The following is a 17,138-nucleotide window of genomic DNA, read 5'->3' on the forward strand; positions in this document are numbered from 1 at the left end:
ACTGCAAAACTTTGCCTGGGAAGATGTAACCTTAGGTTCTTCTGGTCTGCGTGCAGAAAGAAATCATTTCACCTGAATTGGACCCGGTAACAGGCATTAAGAATAACTATACAGAAATACCAGTATTCTGGCTGATTTTCTAGTTTGCTAATGTAGGGCATATTAAGGCATCAATATTAAATTGAGTTTGTTCCATAATTCGTTAAAAACCACTTGTAGCTGATTTAAAGATTGGTAGCTATGTTTATTTGCAGATAAGCAATAACAAAGTGTATGTACGGTATGTATTCCTAAATCCCTTGTATTCAAAGGGTCTTTCAAATGGTAACGATGACCAAAAGTAATAATGTCTAACATTTTTATATTTACACATTGAAAAGAACACATGACTGTAGGACTCAATGTGTTAGATTTATAAAAGACTTAATGAGTGTCCATTACTACATTTTAATTGGGTTTTGGGTGACAAGTTGGCATATTTAAGTGTTAAAAGTGAGCTATTTAACAAGGGGACACTTGAATTGCCTCTAGAGTGGAGGAATATGATTCTTGCAGTATAGTGAATTAATTCAAAAGCATTGTGTGGTCCCTCTACATGTAAAATCCATCTCCATGGCTCAGAATATCCCCAGAGGTGTTCCTGGCCAGATGGAGAACAAACCCCTTTATTTGCATGGCATGCTACACTAGCCTTCACCTTCCACAAGATTGAGTTTGTGTCCTACCAAACAGTTTGTTAATGAGCTACTGTGAAGCTCTGCCAACATGGGAGCTGACACATACCTAATATGATATTGAAAAAGATGTGTTAAGAATATTTTTTGCCAAAGATGTCTTGAAAAAGTCTGTCCTCGCTGCATTCATTTTAAGTGGTAATTCTCTTTTTTTGTTTACGGAGGAGGTAGACAATATGACTTATAGTAGATAGTATTTCAATCTATAAACCAGCTGCCCTGGCAGATGTATGAGAATATCACTGGCCTTTATTTCTTGTCTCAGTATAGTTAAATATATATATATATATATATATATATATATATATATATATATATATATAGAACATAATGATTCTTAAGTTAGTAGCGATATTCAGGATGATAAGCAAGATTAAAGTGCCCATATTGTGCTCATTTTCAGGTTCATAATTGTATTTTGAGGTTGTACCAGAATAGGTTTACATGGTTTAATTTTCAAAAAACACCATATTTTTGTTTGCAACAAAATGTTTGCACATTGCTGCAGCTCCTCTTTTCACCCTGTGTGTTCAGGTCTCTGTTTTAGCTACAGAGTGAGACATCGCACTTGTGTGTTCAGGTCTCTGTTTTAGCTACAGAGTGAGACATCGCACTTCTGTACCATCTTTGTTGGGAGTCGCACATGTGCAGTAGCTAGGTAAGGATCACATCAGCTAGCTAGCTGTTTCTCTAACTTCAGTCAGTACAAGGCAGGATTAGCTGGGAGACTTCTTCTAAACGAGGGCGCACTTCCAACTTTGCGTGGAATACCTGCAGAACAGGGACATGTAAATAGTTCTTTTGTAGATTATGGTGAACTTGTGTGTGTTGTAGCAGTATTTCAGTAGGTTCGGCTAGTGACGTAGAAAGCCCTGCAGATTTTGAACAGCTCACCCGGAGACTGAAGGCAGGTTACATTCAGAAACCTGTATCTCACTCAAAACAGCATGGATGTTTTTTTTTTCCAAGTTTGTATGCGTGTGGAAGCACCAAAGACACAAAATAACACCCCAAATCCCAGAAAAAGTGATTTTTTTCATAATATGGGCACTTTAAGTTTAGCATTCTAAACGTATACAGTTTTTAATGTAAGACACATTTACTGGCTAGTTCATAATATGCTTAATAATAATTTGAGGAGGAAAGTGCTGAGATTAAAAATCTCTTCAGGAGCATAATGGCTGCAATAGCAGTAGCATGTAGAATATATAGGTTACATATAACTAGAAAACTAAAATAATTGTTGTATTTTGACTCATTACTTAAGCGTAATGTAACTAAACAATAACCATTTCTCCCATAGTATAATAATAACAGAACAAAAATAATTCAATGAAATCTCTCTCACAGAATAATAGTCCATGACCATACTATTTAAGCAACGTCCATGTAAACCACAGCTCTATTTGGAGAACTACAGCAGTATCAAGTCTAATAATCTAAAAGTGAAGTCACACAGAGAGGCAACAAAATATTAAATTGAAGCAGGTGTTCAGTCTCAGTATGAGGGCGTGCCCCTTCAGTGAGCAAAGGTCTCAGCACACTGGTGATATTCAATTGCTGAGGGCAAAAGGTGGTTCTTTTGTTCCATTTTAGCTTTGAGACCTCTGTTTCCAGCCTGAACAACAGCTGCATCAATGAGCACATAGTGGTTAGTAGCTTCTAACATAATGGTGTTTAACCTCTGAATGCTACTACCCAAAATAGTCTCTATATAATAAACCTGTGGAGAATGGCCACATTCTGACAGGATATACTCATTTCCATGTAGCATAGAACAATGGCATGAATTTAGTTTCAGATGTTAGGGGACACAATAAAGTCAGGGAGTCTACTCTATATGAATGCATAGTTTCAGTTATAGAGATCTGATTTTGATTTGAAGTCACCAAATATTTCTTGCCTCAGCTTTTTATTTATGATCAATTGTGTGTGTCCTTTTAGGAATGTCATAATATACACATTGTTTATTAAAAAAAAAACATTTCTTTCTTTCTTTATTTAACCCCATCACAGCCCCAACAAGCTTCACCAATCAAAAGGCACACTGTGTGTAGCCTGAGAGGCAAAACTCAGAGTAAAAACAGTCACCAAAGCACTCACTACAGCTCAAGAAGCTTATTTCTGTAAGCACAGGGCAACAGCCAAAGGCGACCTAGATGAGTGCATCTGGATTTATATCAAGTCAGAGTACTTTTTCATTTAGATTATGACAGCTTGGCAGTAGAGGACACTGTTAAGAGAGGATGTAGGGGTTTAGTGAAATTATCACAAAAAATAAAGGCAGAATCATGTCCCACACATTTCCCAGTGGAAACTATGCCCTTAAGCATAGCCAAATATATATCATTTAAACTGATGATATATAAAGTTACAATCTCTTTTTTTGTTGAATTACAGTAACTAGCCAAGGGTGCGTTAAGCTCTTTTTTTCCTCTGTTGGCAGAAAGAAGACTCGACAAACTCAAGGCAACAACAATTATACTGTATTAACTTGTCATGTTTGTTAGCAAACACATTGTTACTTACATATCCAGTAGCAGCACAGCAACATGTTCATCTTCTTTGGGAGTCCTCGTTTCTTGTCACCTGTCGAAGGCAAGCCCACTGTTTTCTTACATTTTAGCCCTAGTTTGTTCTGCCACCTGCTAAAAAAAAAACACAATATTTGAGACTTTTTGTGTCATATGACATACAGTGAGGAAAATAAGTATTTGAACACCCTGCTATTTTGCAAGTTCTCCCACTTAGAAATCATGGAGGGGTCTGAAATTGTCATCGTAGGTGCATGTCCACTGTGAGAGACATAATCTAAAAAAAAAAATCCAGAAATCACAATATATGATTTTTTTAACTATTTATTTGTATGATACAGCTGCAAATAAGTATTTGAACACCTGAGAAAATCAGTGTTAATATTTGGTACAGTAGCCTTTGTTTGCAATTACAGAGGTCAAACGTTTCCTGTAGTTTTTCACCAGGTTTGCACACACTGCAGTAGGGATTTTGGCCCACTCCTCCACACAGATCTTCTCTAGATCAGTCAGGTTTCTGGGCTGTCGCTGAGAAACACGGAGTTTGAGCTCCCTCCAAAGATTCTCTATTGGGTTTAGGTCTGGAGACTGGCTAGGCCACGCCAGAACCTTGATATGCTTCTTACAGAGCCACTCCTTTGTTATCCTGGCTGTGTGCTTCGGGTCATTGTCATGTTGGAAGACCCAGCCTCGACCCATCTTCAATGCTCTAACTGAGGGAAGGAGGTTGTTCCCCAGAATCTCGCAATACATGGCCCCGGTCATCCTCTCCTTAATACAGTGCAGTCGCCCTGTCCCATGTACAGAAAAACACCCCCAAAGCATGATGCTACCACCCCCATGCTTCACAGTAGGGATGGTGTTCTTGGGATGGTACTCATCATTCTTCTTCCTCCAAACACGGTTAGTGGAATTATGACCAAAAAGTTCTATTTTGGTCTCATCTGACCACATGACTTTCTCCCATGACTCCTCTGGATCATCCAAATGGTCATTGGCAAACTTAAGACGGGCCTTGACATGTGCTGGTTTAAGCAGGGGAACCTTCCGTGCCATGCATGATTTCAAACCATGACGTCTTAGTGTATTACCAACAGTAACCTTGGAAACGGTGGTCCCAGCTCTTTTCAGGTCATTGACCAGCTCCTCCCGTGTAGTTCTGGGCTGATTTCTCACCTTTCTTAGGATCATTGAGACCCCACGAGGTGAGATCTTGCATGGAGCCCCAGTCCGAGGGAGACTGACAGTCATGTTTAGCTTCTTCCATTTTCTAATGATTGCTCCAACAGTGGACCTTTTTTCACCAAGCTGCTTGGCAATTTCCCCGTAGCCCTTTCCAGCCTTGTGGAGGTGTACAATTCTGTCTCTAGTGTCTTTGGACAGCTCTTTGGTCTTGGCCATGTTAGTAGTTGGATTCTTACTGAATGTATTGGGTGGACAGGTGTCTTTATGCAGCTAACGACCTCAAACAGGTGCATCTAATTTAGGATAATAAATGGAGTGGAGGTGGACATTTTAAAGGCAGACTAACAGGTCTTTGAGGGTCAGAATTCTAGCTGATAGACAGGTGTTCAAATACTTATTTGCAGCTGTATCATACAAATAAATAGTTAAAAAATCATATATTGTGATTTCTGGATTCAGTCAGCGACAGCCCAGAAACCTGACTGATCTAGAGAAGATCTGTGTGGAGGAGTGGGCCAAAATCCCTACTGCAGTGTGTGCAAACCTGGTGAAAAACTACAGGAAACGTTTGACCTCTGTAATTGCATACAAAGGCTACTGTACCAAATATTAACACTGATTTTCTCAGGTGTTCAATACTTATTTGCAGCTGTATCATACAAATAAATAGTTAAAAAATCATATATTGTGATTTCTGGATTTTTTTTTTTAGATTATGTCTCTCACAGTGGACATGCACCTACGATGACAGTTTCAGACCCCTCCATGATTTCTAAGTGGGAGAACTTGCAAAATAGCAGGGTGTTCAAATACTTATTTTCCTCACTGTACATGTTGATAACCTTCCAACTCAAACATATGGACCAGTAAACCACAGCACCAAACAGAAATTTGCATAGAGTTGTAGAGAGGGTGTTGATTCCCAGGGGGATTGGCAGTATTCACAACCATTATATCGAAGAGTGCCATTTGATTTAAAAGATTTTCTTCTTTAAATATTTAAAACATAGTCAGTTTTTGATTTTGTTTGTAAGTGAAGTGCTACAGATGATATAATAGAGGCACACAATTGAAGCCAACTCATGTATTTTCATAATTTTAGGTCATTTAATGGAGGTGGCTGTCTTTAGCGCAGACCTCCGAGTCAACACACCTGTGTCCAGGCTGTTCCACATGGCTCTTTTCACTTCTTCTCCTTTAAACATTTAGCAGATTCCTGGTTTTATGGTACACTATCTGTGCAAAGTAGAAAAACAGTAGATGCTAACAACATCAGTGGTATGTTGAGCAATGTTTAAGCCAGAGAGGAGCTGTGAGAAAGTGGTTAGTGGCTACATTTCTACATAATGTATAAAAATAGGGTCTGACTGCAACAGCTGTACCGTTAACACATTTTAAATAAACTCAGTGTTTAATCATTTTGTGCCTTCATTAGCAGTACTAAGGAGGTGGTCCAGGTGTGTAGCAGTGGGGTAAATTGGCTGCAGTGGCTGGTGTTTACATGCAAAGAGGTTTCTATTCATAACCCACTTATACGAGTAACCTAGATTTGGTCAGTGTATGTGAAGGACTCACAAGCATGTTGTACCCCTTGATTATGATAAACACAACCATGATGAATCATTTGATAACTGCTTTGTCTGCCCATTTATATTTGTTTTTAATTGCCTAAATTTAGTTGTTTAGTATTTGTTTTACAGGATTATGTCTGCCTGTGCCAGATGTTTCTCTTATTTACAGACAAAATATTAATTATTTGATGAACATTTTGGAACCGACAGATCTATAACAGTTATCTTGTAAAGGCAGGGTTAGTAACTATTTCCTATATACACTTTTTTATATATTGTTTGATATGGTCAAACACCCCAACAGCAATAAATAACAACATATGGGCTCTGAAAAAGGAGCGAAAAAGGTCCGTCATCTGTAACTGCTGGAATCCTGTAAAAACGCCCACCAATCACTGTCTCACGGTCCGCTTGGAAAGAACCAATGAAATGCCTCCTTGCCCCATTGCGCATACTCTACAACTCCTGTGTACAAGCCTGAGCTTAATGCGTTTCGTCACCGCATTGCTAACAGTGCGTGACAGTAATCATGTTTGTTTTAAACATTTGTTCTGATAATATTAGGTGTTTGCTTACTTAAATGAGACATGAAGTAAAATTGCGTTCCTTTCTTCGCTTTGCTCTGAAGCAGCGACACAGCAGTCCTCCTGCACGTCTGTGTTTGGGTCGGAGCCCGGAGGAGATGCTACTTTCAAATTTTGCTAGCTTTTCAACATTACCCACCCTGCCTTTAATCCAATAGAATCTTACACAAAACTTTGTTTTTGTTGCCATTCATGTTGCTGCATGCACGTCAATGATGTAACAGGAATTCAAAAACACTCCTTCAAATTTGTCTCTGTGCAGTGATGGATCAATGTGGCCACACTCTTTCTCATTTTATTTTTATTTTTGCTTTCTGTGCGAATGCAGACTGCCACAGCAGACAGCAGTGTTCGCACATTTTTCATGTCACCAAAATTCATGGTATGCACACACAGTGCTATGATGTTATTCTTAAGAGTATCATTAATCCCTTTTGTATCAGAAGGAATTTCTCGCTCAGTCAACGAGAGTAGCATGCTGTTTTTTTCTGACATGTCACTTGGGGACCACCAAACAAGAACAGTACAGATATGAAATCTGTTAAGGGTACTGTGTTAATTTTTTGTTATAATTAATAACTCGTAACTTGTGTTTATTAAGTTCAAGGTTGACAATTTGGCATGTGTGCAGTACAAGATGAAAGTTCATGGCAAGTTTAAAATAGATGTTCAAGCTCTCATGGACATGGTTGTGCTCATTGAATTTAATGGCGATCTGCCCCGTTAGATGTTGGTAGTGATGCATTGCATGGAAGAATTAGCACAATTTCAGCTGTACGTAAAACCATAACCCATGATATTTGCAGTGCTTGTTGCATTAATGTGTCATATGTAAACCATCATCAACCTAAACGTTTTACTATTCGATTCTGTTTCTCATCTCACATTTCATCTACACCTTTTCCCATCACCCTCGAGAAAAACCATGCATGGTCTGAACTATGCGCGAGGTGCGCTCACATTCTTTTTTATGTATACCAGATTATGTATGGGACATGGTGTACAGAATGCATGTTTTTTGTGCAAACTCATTATTTATACATGTGGCCTTTCAAAAAATTACACTGATGAGGGTGTTTTGTTTGAAGGTGAAAGCTTTAAATGCAAACAAAAGTCCATGGTCTATGGGATGTGTATTTGTGCATTGTGTTGTGTTACAAAAAAAAAAACATTAACACAGAAAACTTGGAATGATGATGTATTTTGGTTTCAGCATTAAAATCATACACAGATTAAGTGATCAGTGAAGTCTGATATTTGAGTATTGTCAGATGGCTTACTGACATCACAGACAAAGACCATAATCTATATTGCACAAGCAGAGTGTAATATCAATTTTTTTTTTAAACCTCTGAGAAATTGTTACATCAGACTGACAGCAACTTTGAAAAGAAGACTATAGTCACAAATGTAGCAGTCCAGACCAAATTCACACTCTTAAAATGGAGACATCACTCATTTTTCAATTGAAACGTCCATCAAAGTTAGTTCGCTATCCACTGGGGATTACCTACAATTTCTTCTCCTCAGAGACATTCGTTGGCAGGAGCAGTGATCACATACTGTAGCTCCAGCCAGATGATGGAATGACTACGTATGCACACGCCTTGGGTATCCCTCTCTGTACTCTGTCAAAGAGGAGCCTCCAGTCACTGCTCAGTGGCAGAAGATGCATTACATTGCGGTGACATTCGAAATAGTCCCAGAGGTTTTCCACCATTGCTTTGACTGACAGACCAGCTTGGGAAACCTGTGCTGTCCCATAATTCACCAGATGCTCTGTGCTCTCTGTGGTCTCATGGATTCCCTCTCATTCTTACGTCCCAAGATGCACAGAGCTGCGTCAGTGTCACTGTCGTACTTTTTCTTCATTAGCGTCACTCTAGGTGTATTGGAAATTGTTCTTTCTGCCTTTTAAACATAATCGTATACAATATTGTTTATTCAGCTGATAACAAATGAACAGTGAGAGATGCTTGGAGAACTACATCCTGTTATGCCATTTTCTATTCAACACTTTAATATTTGTACTGACCTTCATCTGGCTGAATAGAATTGCTGCATCAATCTGCACTCAGAAATGTATGATCTCTATATATATATATATATATATATATATATATATTTAATTATTATTATTGTATAATTGTCTGCCATCTGTTTGTTTTTCTTCTGTTTGTAATGACAAAAAGCATTGTTCACATTACAGAGCATTACGTGGTGTTGTCTCCTGATGTAGGGTATCATTGCATACTGTACAGCAGAAAAATGGCAAACCTAATACATGGTAATCATGTAGTAATCAGTAGATACAATCTTATAAACATTGATAGTGGTGCATAATGTAATATAATATAAACCATATCTTCATATTTAACTGCCTCCTTAGGTTTCACATTTTTGCATGTGCAAGATTATACATGCGTTTTGTCTCAAATAATTATAAACCTCATCATTGTTAATACAAGTACTTCTCTCAGATGAGAATTCCTACTTACACAAGCCAAAACCCATCATTGTTCAAATAGCTCAGAGTTTTAAAGAGAATAGTGGAATTGTACAGGAAATGGTATCTCTGTATAATTGATCATACCACGACAAATGCAACGGCAGTCTCAGAATGCTGAAAGTCAATGTTACGGAAGCAAATGATGGCCATAAAGAATCGATAAGTTAGGCATGATTGCTTATCCTTGGTGTCTTGGATTTTTAGGTCTGAATGTCATACAGTATCTTTGACTTGACTTTGAACTTGACTTTTTTATCCAAATTGAACTTAATTTAAGCAGTTTGAATATAGCTTTTGATGTTGCATACTTGAATTTTCCTATCTGAGTTTGTGAACCCAATAGATGTACATATACTGGAATAAAAAACAAATGTTGATTGCACAACTTAAAATTTACTAGAACATGTTTAAAAGTGGGAATTTAGACCACATTAATTAAAAAAGATTGTTTTAAAAAAAATCAATGGTATTTAAATTTCAACATAATTAATAGTGATTTAATTTCACAATTAGGTTTTCAGTTGCTTATACAACTCTGGTCTTCATTTATTATTCTTTTATTCAGTTTTACTTCATAAACCTACCTCATTTAGTTTGACTTGTTAAGCAGAAACCCATCATTTGGACCAGACCAAGACCAAGCACCAGAGGAATACCTCCGACAGGCAGAACATTACAAGCTCCCAGGCTGCCTTCAAAAGTACAACAAAACATCCATGCTGATCTGCTTAGCCATCCTGCCCCTCAACCCTCTAATGAACGAGGGCAAAATAGCTCTTGGGTTTAGCCTCTCCCTCTTACCCTAACTTAACAAGATGTCCCCCCACTCGCTCGATTTCTCTCACACACACAGACATATATGCACGGTGGTGCACACAGCAACACACCTCCCAAACCCCAAAACACTAACCCTCAGACCAATCTGTCTGTGGCACTAAAGTATTATTAGACTTACACACTCTCAAAGGGGAAACAGTGAGTGCTGAGAGCTGGAAGATGAGATATGCTACAGGGGCTACTAGTTCCATTAAAATGGCATTCACTGGGGGTCTTTGTTCTCATCGGCCCTGACGTTTTTCAGGATGTAGTGGGGTTTCCTGATCCATGACCATCTCATCTATCTTGCAGGATTTGAAGGAAGTTGGTGTGAAATTGACACCGATGAGTGTAGCTCAAATCCATGCCAAAACCAGGGCAACTGTGTGGACCGGGTCAACAGTTACAGGTAAAACGTGTTATCCATAACCAGCTTTTCATTTCTTAGTGGCCAGAAAATGTCAGGCTTTCTAGTGACTTTAAATCCAGAGTATCAGTAACCTTCATTCCTGTACGTGTTTCAGGCCATTCAACTGTAATTTTGATACACTGAGTTAATAGATTTGCACTGAGCTCATGTCCTTTTTGAAAAAAATATTTTAATGCATTTAGTTATGTAGCATTTAGGTTGAAATTAGGTCAAATTGTTAACAAAAACTGTTATTTTATTATTGTTAAAAATCTGCCTTAATTGCTCTTGTCATGCAGCCCTTATGGTTAAACAGTCAAAATCCATGTTTATGTCACTGTACTGTACATGTGCAATCAGACTAGATGTGTACCATATCATCATTATATTTCTATAGATTTTTTCCCTCTGTGCATGTGCCAGGACACAGATAGATCTTCTATTTTCCATCTGAGACAAAATATCAATATTTATGAATTTTTCCTATCTAGCTGTGATTGCAAGATAGGATTTTCCGGCCTTAACTGTGAGGAAGACATCAATGAGTGCACCTCTAGCCCCTGCCACAACTCTGCCATTTGTCAAGACCTTGTGAACAAGTGAGTATGAATATAACTCCTCCTTTGCTCAAACTTTGCTCCTTAGCTTTCATTCATTGTGTGCTTTAAAAAAAATTGTGCATATCGGTTAAGGCCAGGCAGCATTCATTTCCTGCAAAGGAGAATGAACAAAACCGAAGAAACCACACAAGGTTGTGATGCTTCTCTTCAAAGTGTTCCGGTTTATATAACAAGCCTGTCTTCATCCTTGACACACATAAGCTGCTATTCTAAAGACAGAGAGCAAATTCAGCAGGAAGACATCATGTATCTAGATTGGGCTGTACTCCACTGGTGCTTCTCTCTGCTGTGCTTAATGGGAGCCCCGGGGCTTCCAGGCTTAGTCGGACAGATGGGTAGCGAAGTCCCAGGGCCAATTTGAGTCCTAAATGGTTTGTCTCCAGTTTGTCTCCCGTCATTTCGCTCCCATGTGACCTGGCCCTGCTCAGAGCGCTCCCCTGATTGCACAGTCCAGGGAGTTCACATCAGGTGTGTTTTAACCTCGCTGCCCACCACAAACACTGCACACGCCACTTCCTCTGTTTCTCTGACCCAACAAGTCGAACAAGTCCAGCTGTACTGGGGTGTTGAATCAGACTCTGCGGTATACTCTCTGAGCTCTTGCTGTCTTTTTTCTTTTCATTATATACTTTGAGTTTGACTCTGTAAATGCCGCATTATTTGGTCTCATCTCTGTATGTACAGTTGAGGCAAACACATATGAACTAATTTTGACTGAGAAAATGTTAATTGTTTTTGACAGATATGTTTTAGATCAATTCAGTCAGAGTTCACATAATTAGGCAGCGCAGTTCCGTTGTGGCATGATAAATACCATTTAGCATATGACAGAAATGTGATGATGTTATGTAATTGGTCTACTGAAGAAAAATTATGTCTAACTAATCAAAAGATGTAGTTTAGATTTTAGCACAGAGGTGTCTAATTACATGTCTTCTTATTATCTCATTTGCAAACAGGATAAGCATCTCCTCTGAGGTGTGTGGTCAGGTATTAGACCCACCGACAGCTGCAGAGAGGGATTTGAATTGAGTAAAATGGTTCTTAATACGCACCTTAGTTTGTCTTGGTGGGTTTGAAACACACATCCTGTTATTCGCCTTCTGCAAGAGTGTGTGCTGTTTTTGCTGAAATAAAAATAGTATTTTAAAGTTACAGTAAGAACTAAATTAAACACAAATCAAAGTATGCTATAATTACTGTCTGACACACTGGTCTTCACTGGATTTTACTTTATTTCCTAATGATTGAGTGTTATCACATCTTCCTCAGGTTCCACTGCATTTGCCCTCCTGGTTATTTTGGAACGCTGTGTGACCTGGATGTGAATGAGTGTGAAGTTTCACCTTGCCTACACGAGGGCATCTGTATCAACACGCCCGGGGGCTTCAAGTGTGTCTGTCGCCCTGGATACTCAGGTAGCTCTTTTGCCCTCAGGTGACATGAAGATCAATAGGAGAGTCTAAAAAGCTTATCAAGACTGCTGCGGCCGCATGCTCTTGAGGCAAGTCTGACACAGATCTGGCTTAGTGTAAAAAAAAAAAAACTGCTACACTATACTTGCTTTTAATTAGCCTGCCTGCCTCTGCAAGATACAGTGCCTGTCTTTCAGTAAAGCTAACAAGAGATAAATTCATGTCACCTGTTTTATCTGATGAAAACATCTCAGTGTCTGTTAGTTGCCTTTATTTCATTTCATCAGCCTCTTTGGTCTCAGAGCGCTATTGTTGTTTTACTTCAATCCATTTGTCTTGTTTTCCACTCAGACTGATATCAAGCTATTTTAGCGCATGTGTGTGTATATGCGAGTGTGCACTATCTAAAGCCGATTCCTGTCAGGTACTGGGAAGATTAATTTCATTTGTCTTCCACATTGTATCATCAATTTATTCTTCCACAGTTGAGAGAGGGGGGGGCGGGAGGGGAAATCTCTGAGGTATTGCTACTCTGGAGAGCCAAACCTGACACACATGGCCCAATTCCCACAGAACCAGCTTTTATTATTAGGCCTACGCACAGCATAGTACAAGTCATTACTTTTTCTGTTGCTCTAAGCTCATCTGAGGAAACAGGGTTCCCCAAGAGAGCAAGCGGCCAGAGGATACAGTTTGGATTGGCTCAAACAAACTAAAACTTATACAAAATATTTGCTCTAGTAACGCGTGCAAATGCATTGCAACTTTTCACAAAAACACAAACGGGTTTGTGGTGCTACTGTAGCTGTGTGTGACTTCTTTTTTTTGTACTCTGATAGTAAATTTGCCGTCTTAGGTTGATTCGTCACATCATGTTTGTACAGCCTGATTGGAATTGATTGAAATGTGAATTTGCTTTGATGGTATGATGTGTCATCTCCTCTATTACTGGAATACTGTAACTCGTTGTGTCAGCTGATGGTATTATCATATTATTTGCTTCAGCCATCAGGGTAGTCAAGGGTGTTTTTTCGCATATTGAATGCCAACATTCATTTTGACTGTAACAGCTGAAGCTGCTTACTAATAAATCAGTCTTGTGCTATATCTGCTCACTTTCATGGATGTGATTAAGCTATAATGACACTTCATTCCCACCTGCATCACTATTCATATTGAATTTTCTTAGTGGTTGGTCAGTGAGTCAGTGCATTATTTTATATAGATGTTTTTTTTTTTTCTGTTGTATAAATGCTCAGACTATTAACACTATGTTAAGCTTTTTTTTTTACATGAATTGAGCTTTGAGACATAATTGATGCAAAAAGCCAGAAAATTGTTTTCTGACACTTCTGCCAGTTTTTTATATATAGATTTGTTTGCCTTTCTAAAAGTCTCTGACCCACTTTGAGGGTAGACATTAAGATAAAAAAAACAGCTTTTTTGTCTTTATCTTTTCCTAACTTCTTAGCAAGCCAGGTGTTAATATAAATCACTTGCTCAATAACAGCCTTTCGTTATGGCTTTAACCTAACCACGTGCTTTATTTCTATATACAGTGTAATTTGTCATCTTGACAAACACTATAAAGCATGCCGTTTCTTACACTGTAAGATAGTCTTGGCAGTTGCCGAGATCTCAGCTCTCTGATCATTATTTAGGATGTTTTGTCTAAAAGGCACTGTAATTCCAATAACGTATTATTTATCTGCACATACTGTAGGCACTGTGCTCTGTACTGAGGTCAAAAGTCATTACAGCGACATGATTAATGGGTAATTGTTTTTATATAAATCACGGTTTAAGCACACTATTCGTCACCTTCTGTTTTCTCTTCTTCACCCATCATTAAGGAGCATGTTCCCTTGAGTGATGGTACAGTGCAATCAGCACATTGAGGCAGCTTCCTCAGTCAGCACATTGTCAGATGATGATGTTCTGGCCCTGGCAATGCTGTTTGCTATTAAGGCTTCAGTAAATTCAGTCTTTTGCTGGGTGAAATTGATGAATTATATTTGGTCATTATTTCTATCTTTGTGACTTAGCCTCTGCAGATATCTGTTGCTTTAGAGATACACTGTACATTTAATGTAAATGGAATAATGGAATTTACTTATTGTATCAATTGAAGACCAAAACTGTTCTTGCTACCATGAGTTAGTACGTGACTTATATATATGTGTTTTTGGTACTTATTACGTATTCTAATTTTAAAAGTTATTTGAGACACTTATTGACCAGTCTGCAGCATTAAATATTAAATGTGTAATCCCATATTTCATTCATAATTCAGTCCTCTTAATGTTTTAGATTGGGTGTGAAATGCCAGCCCAGAACCTAAAGTATTTAATGACTTCTGACCTAAATAAAAACATCAAAATACAAAATGTGAGCATCAGTCTATGGGTAATCTGATAGAAGTGTCATAAAAATGTGCGTATTTAATGATTAAGAGATTTTTCACGTATTGCTTAATTTGCCTCATCACACTTCTTTATTACATTATCCATAGTACATTTTCTGTTGCAACTTTCTGTTATTATTTTGGGTTGAGGGACTGATTTTAACCTCTGTAGTCATAAACTGTGAATTTTCCTGTTGCAATATAGCTTTCCTTTTAGCTAAATGAAACAAGTTATTAGTTTGGCACAAGAAAGGAGCTGTTTTACATTCTGTAATGAGAGAACACGATGATTGTTTTTGTGGACACTAAGGATGGTTTATTTATTCTCTTTCATGATAAAACACAGGAGGCAAGAAATATATTTTTGCCACAGTTGTTACTATGTTTGTTTACATCTGTCTCAGCCAGCTGATGAAAAGCTAACCAAATGATTAACGATGGGTCAGTCATTATTTTTCATCCCTCAATTCCTCAGCAAATGAGCAGCACCTGCTATAAATTAGATACTATAACAGTCATCACTGTGTTCTGATTTGTTGGCAGAAGGGAGACTAATTTTGACACTTTCTGTTATCTGGTGTTTACTTCACAGGATGAACTCTCCTCTCCCCCTCATTTTTCCTCTGATCTTATTGCTTTTTTTGTGAGGTCTGCGTGAATGATCGATATCAACTGTATAAGTAAAGCTGACTTACTTAGTGAATCCTCAGAGTTATCTTAAATGTGGCTGATGGACAGTAAAGATATACAGTGAGGAAAATAAGTATTTGAACACCCTGCTATTTTGCAAGTTCTCCCACTTAGAAATCATGGAGGGGTCTGAAATTGTCATCGTAGGTGCATGTCCACTGTGAGAGACATAATCTAAAAAAAAAAAAAAATCCAGAAATCACAATGTATGATTTTTTTAACTATTTATTTGTATGATACAGCTGCAAATAAGTATTTGAACACCTGAGAAAATCAGTGTTAATATTTGGTACAGTAGCCTTTGTTTGCAATTACAGAGGTCAAACGTTTTTTTGACTCATCTGACCACATGACTTTCTCCCATGACTCCTCTGGATCATCCAAATGGTCATTGGCAAACTTAAGATGGGCCTTGACATGTGCTGGTTTAAGCAGGGGAACCTTCCGTGCCATGCATGATTTCAAACCATGACGTCTTAGTGTATTACCAACAGTAACCTTGGAAACGGTGGTCCCAGCTCTTTTCAGGTCATTGACCAGCGCCTCCCGTGTAGTTCTGGGCTGATTTCTCACCTTTCTTAGGATCATTGAGACCCCACGAGGTGAGATCTTGCATGGAGCCCCAGTCCGAGGGAGATTGACAGTCATGTTTAGCTTCTTCCATTTTCTAATGATTGCTCCAACAGTGGACCTTTTTTCACCAAGCTGCTTGGCAATTTCCCCGTAGCCCTTTCCAGCCTTGTGGAGGTGTACAATTTTGTCTCTAGTGTCTTTGGACAGCTCTTTGGTCTTGGCCATGTTAGTAGTTGGATTCTTACTGATTGTATGGGGTGGGCAGGTGTCTTTATGCAGCTAACGACCTCAAACAGGTGGATCTAATTTAGGATAATAAATGGAGTGGAGGTGGACATTTTAAAGGCAGACTAACAGGTCTTTGAGGGTCAGAATTCTAGCTGATAGGTGTTCAAATACTTATTTGCAGCTGTATCATACAAATAAATAGTTAAAAAATCATATATTGTGATTTCTGGATTTTTTTTTTTAGATTATGTCTCTCACAGTGGACATGCACCTACGATAACAATTTCAGACCCCTCAATGATTTCTAAGTGGGAGAACTTGCAAAATAGCAGGGTGTTCAACTACTTATTTTCCTCACTGTACGTTGTTTTGAGGATAATTCATGTGTTCTCTTCGATTCAGAACATATTTGCGTACATTGTGTCTTAAGAGACATGATACTGTCTAGGCACAGCTATAAGAATATAGTGTGTACACTATGCTACACAATTTTCTATTAGTTCAGCGCTGCACTTCACTGGGACCTTGGACAATTAATTTGACACACTTTTTTTAAATTTCTGATTAATTTAGTTCATTTTGATTTTTGATTAAGTGTAAGGTGTTTTAAAGGGTCAGTTCCCCCAAAAAACTCATTGCCAGACAGGTAGCTTTGGTTTTATTTGCCCAGGTTTTGAGATATTTACCTCTGGGACTTCAGCCTCCATCCCAACATTATAAAGAAAGTAAACTAGAAACTGTTTCAGGAACGCATTTGGGTAAACTGTCCTTTTAAAACAATCATGCATCTTTATAGTAATAGTTTGTATTTAGTTAATTTGTTCACTTTTGTAGGGAAATAATTTAAGTACATCAGCTGTCAGTAC

The 17,138-nt window shown here is 38.3% G+C and overlaps 1 protein-coding gene across 3 annotated transcripts in view; it reads left to right on the forward strand.

Moving 5' to 3' along the window:
• The window catches only part of eys (eyes shut homolog), a 167,769-nt gene that overhangs the window by 70,072 nt on the left and 80,559 nt on the right, over positions 1 to 17,138 (forward strand). For all 3 annotated transcript variants that reach the window (XM_031303278.2, XM_035991978.1, XM_035991979.1), the window contains 3 exons: positions 10,246 to 10,342; positions 10,834 to 10,941; positions 12,235 to 12,380. In XM_031303278.2, the coding sequence (XP_031159138.2) occupies positions 10,246 to 10,342; positions 10,834 to 10,941; positions 12,235 to 12,380 (351 nt within the window). The remainder of the gene's footprint in view (positions 1 to 10,245; positions 10,343 to 10,833; positions 10,942 to 12,234; positions 12,381 to 17,138) is intronic.

This window comes from Sander lucioperca, chromosome 15 (genome assembly GCF_008315115.2).
Source record: "Sander lucioperca isolate FBNREF2018 chromosome 15, SLUC_FBN_1.2, whole genome shotgun sequence".
Classification (NCBI taxonomy): Eukaryota; Metazoa; Chordata; class Actinopteri; order Perciformes; family Percidae; genus Sander; species Sander lucioperca.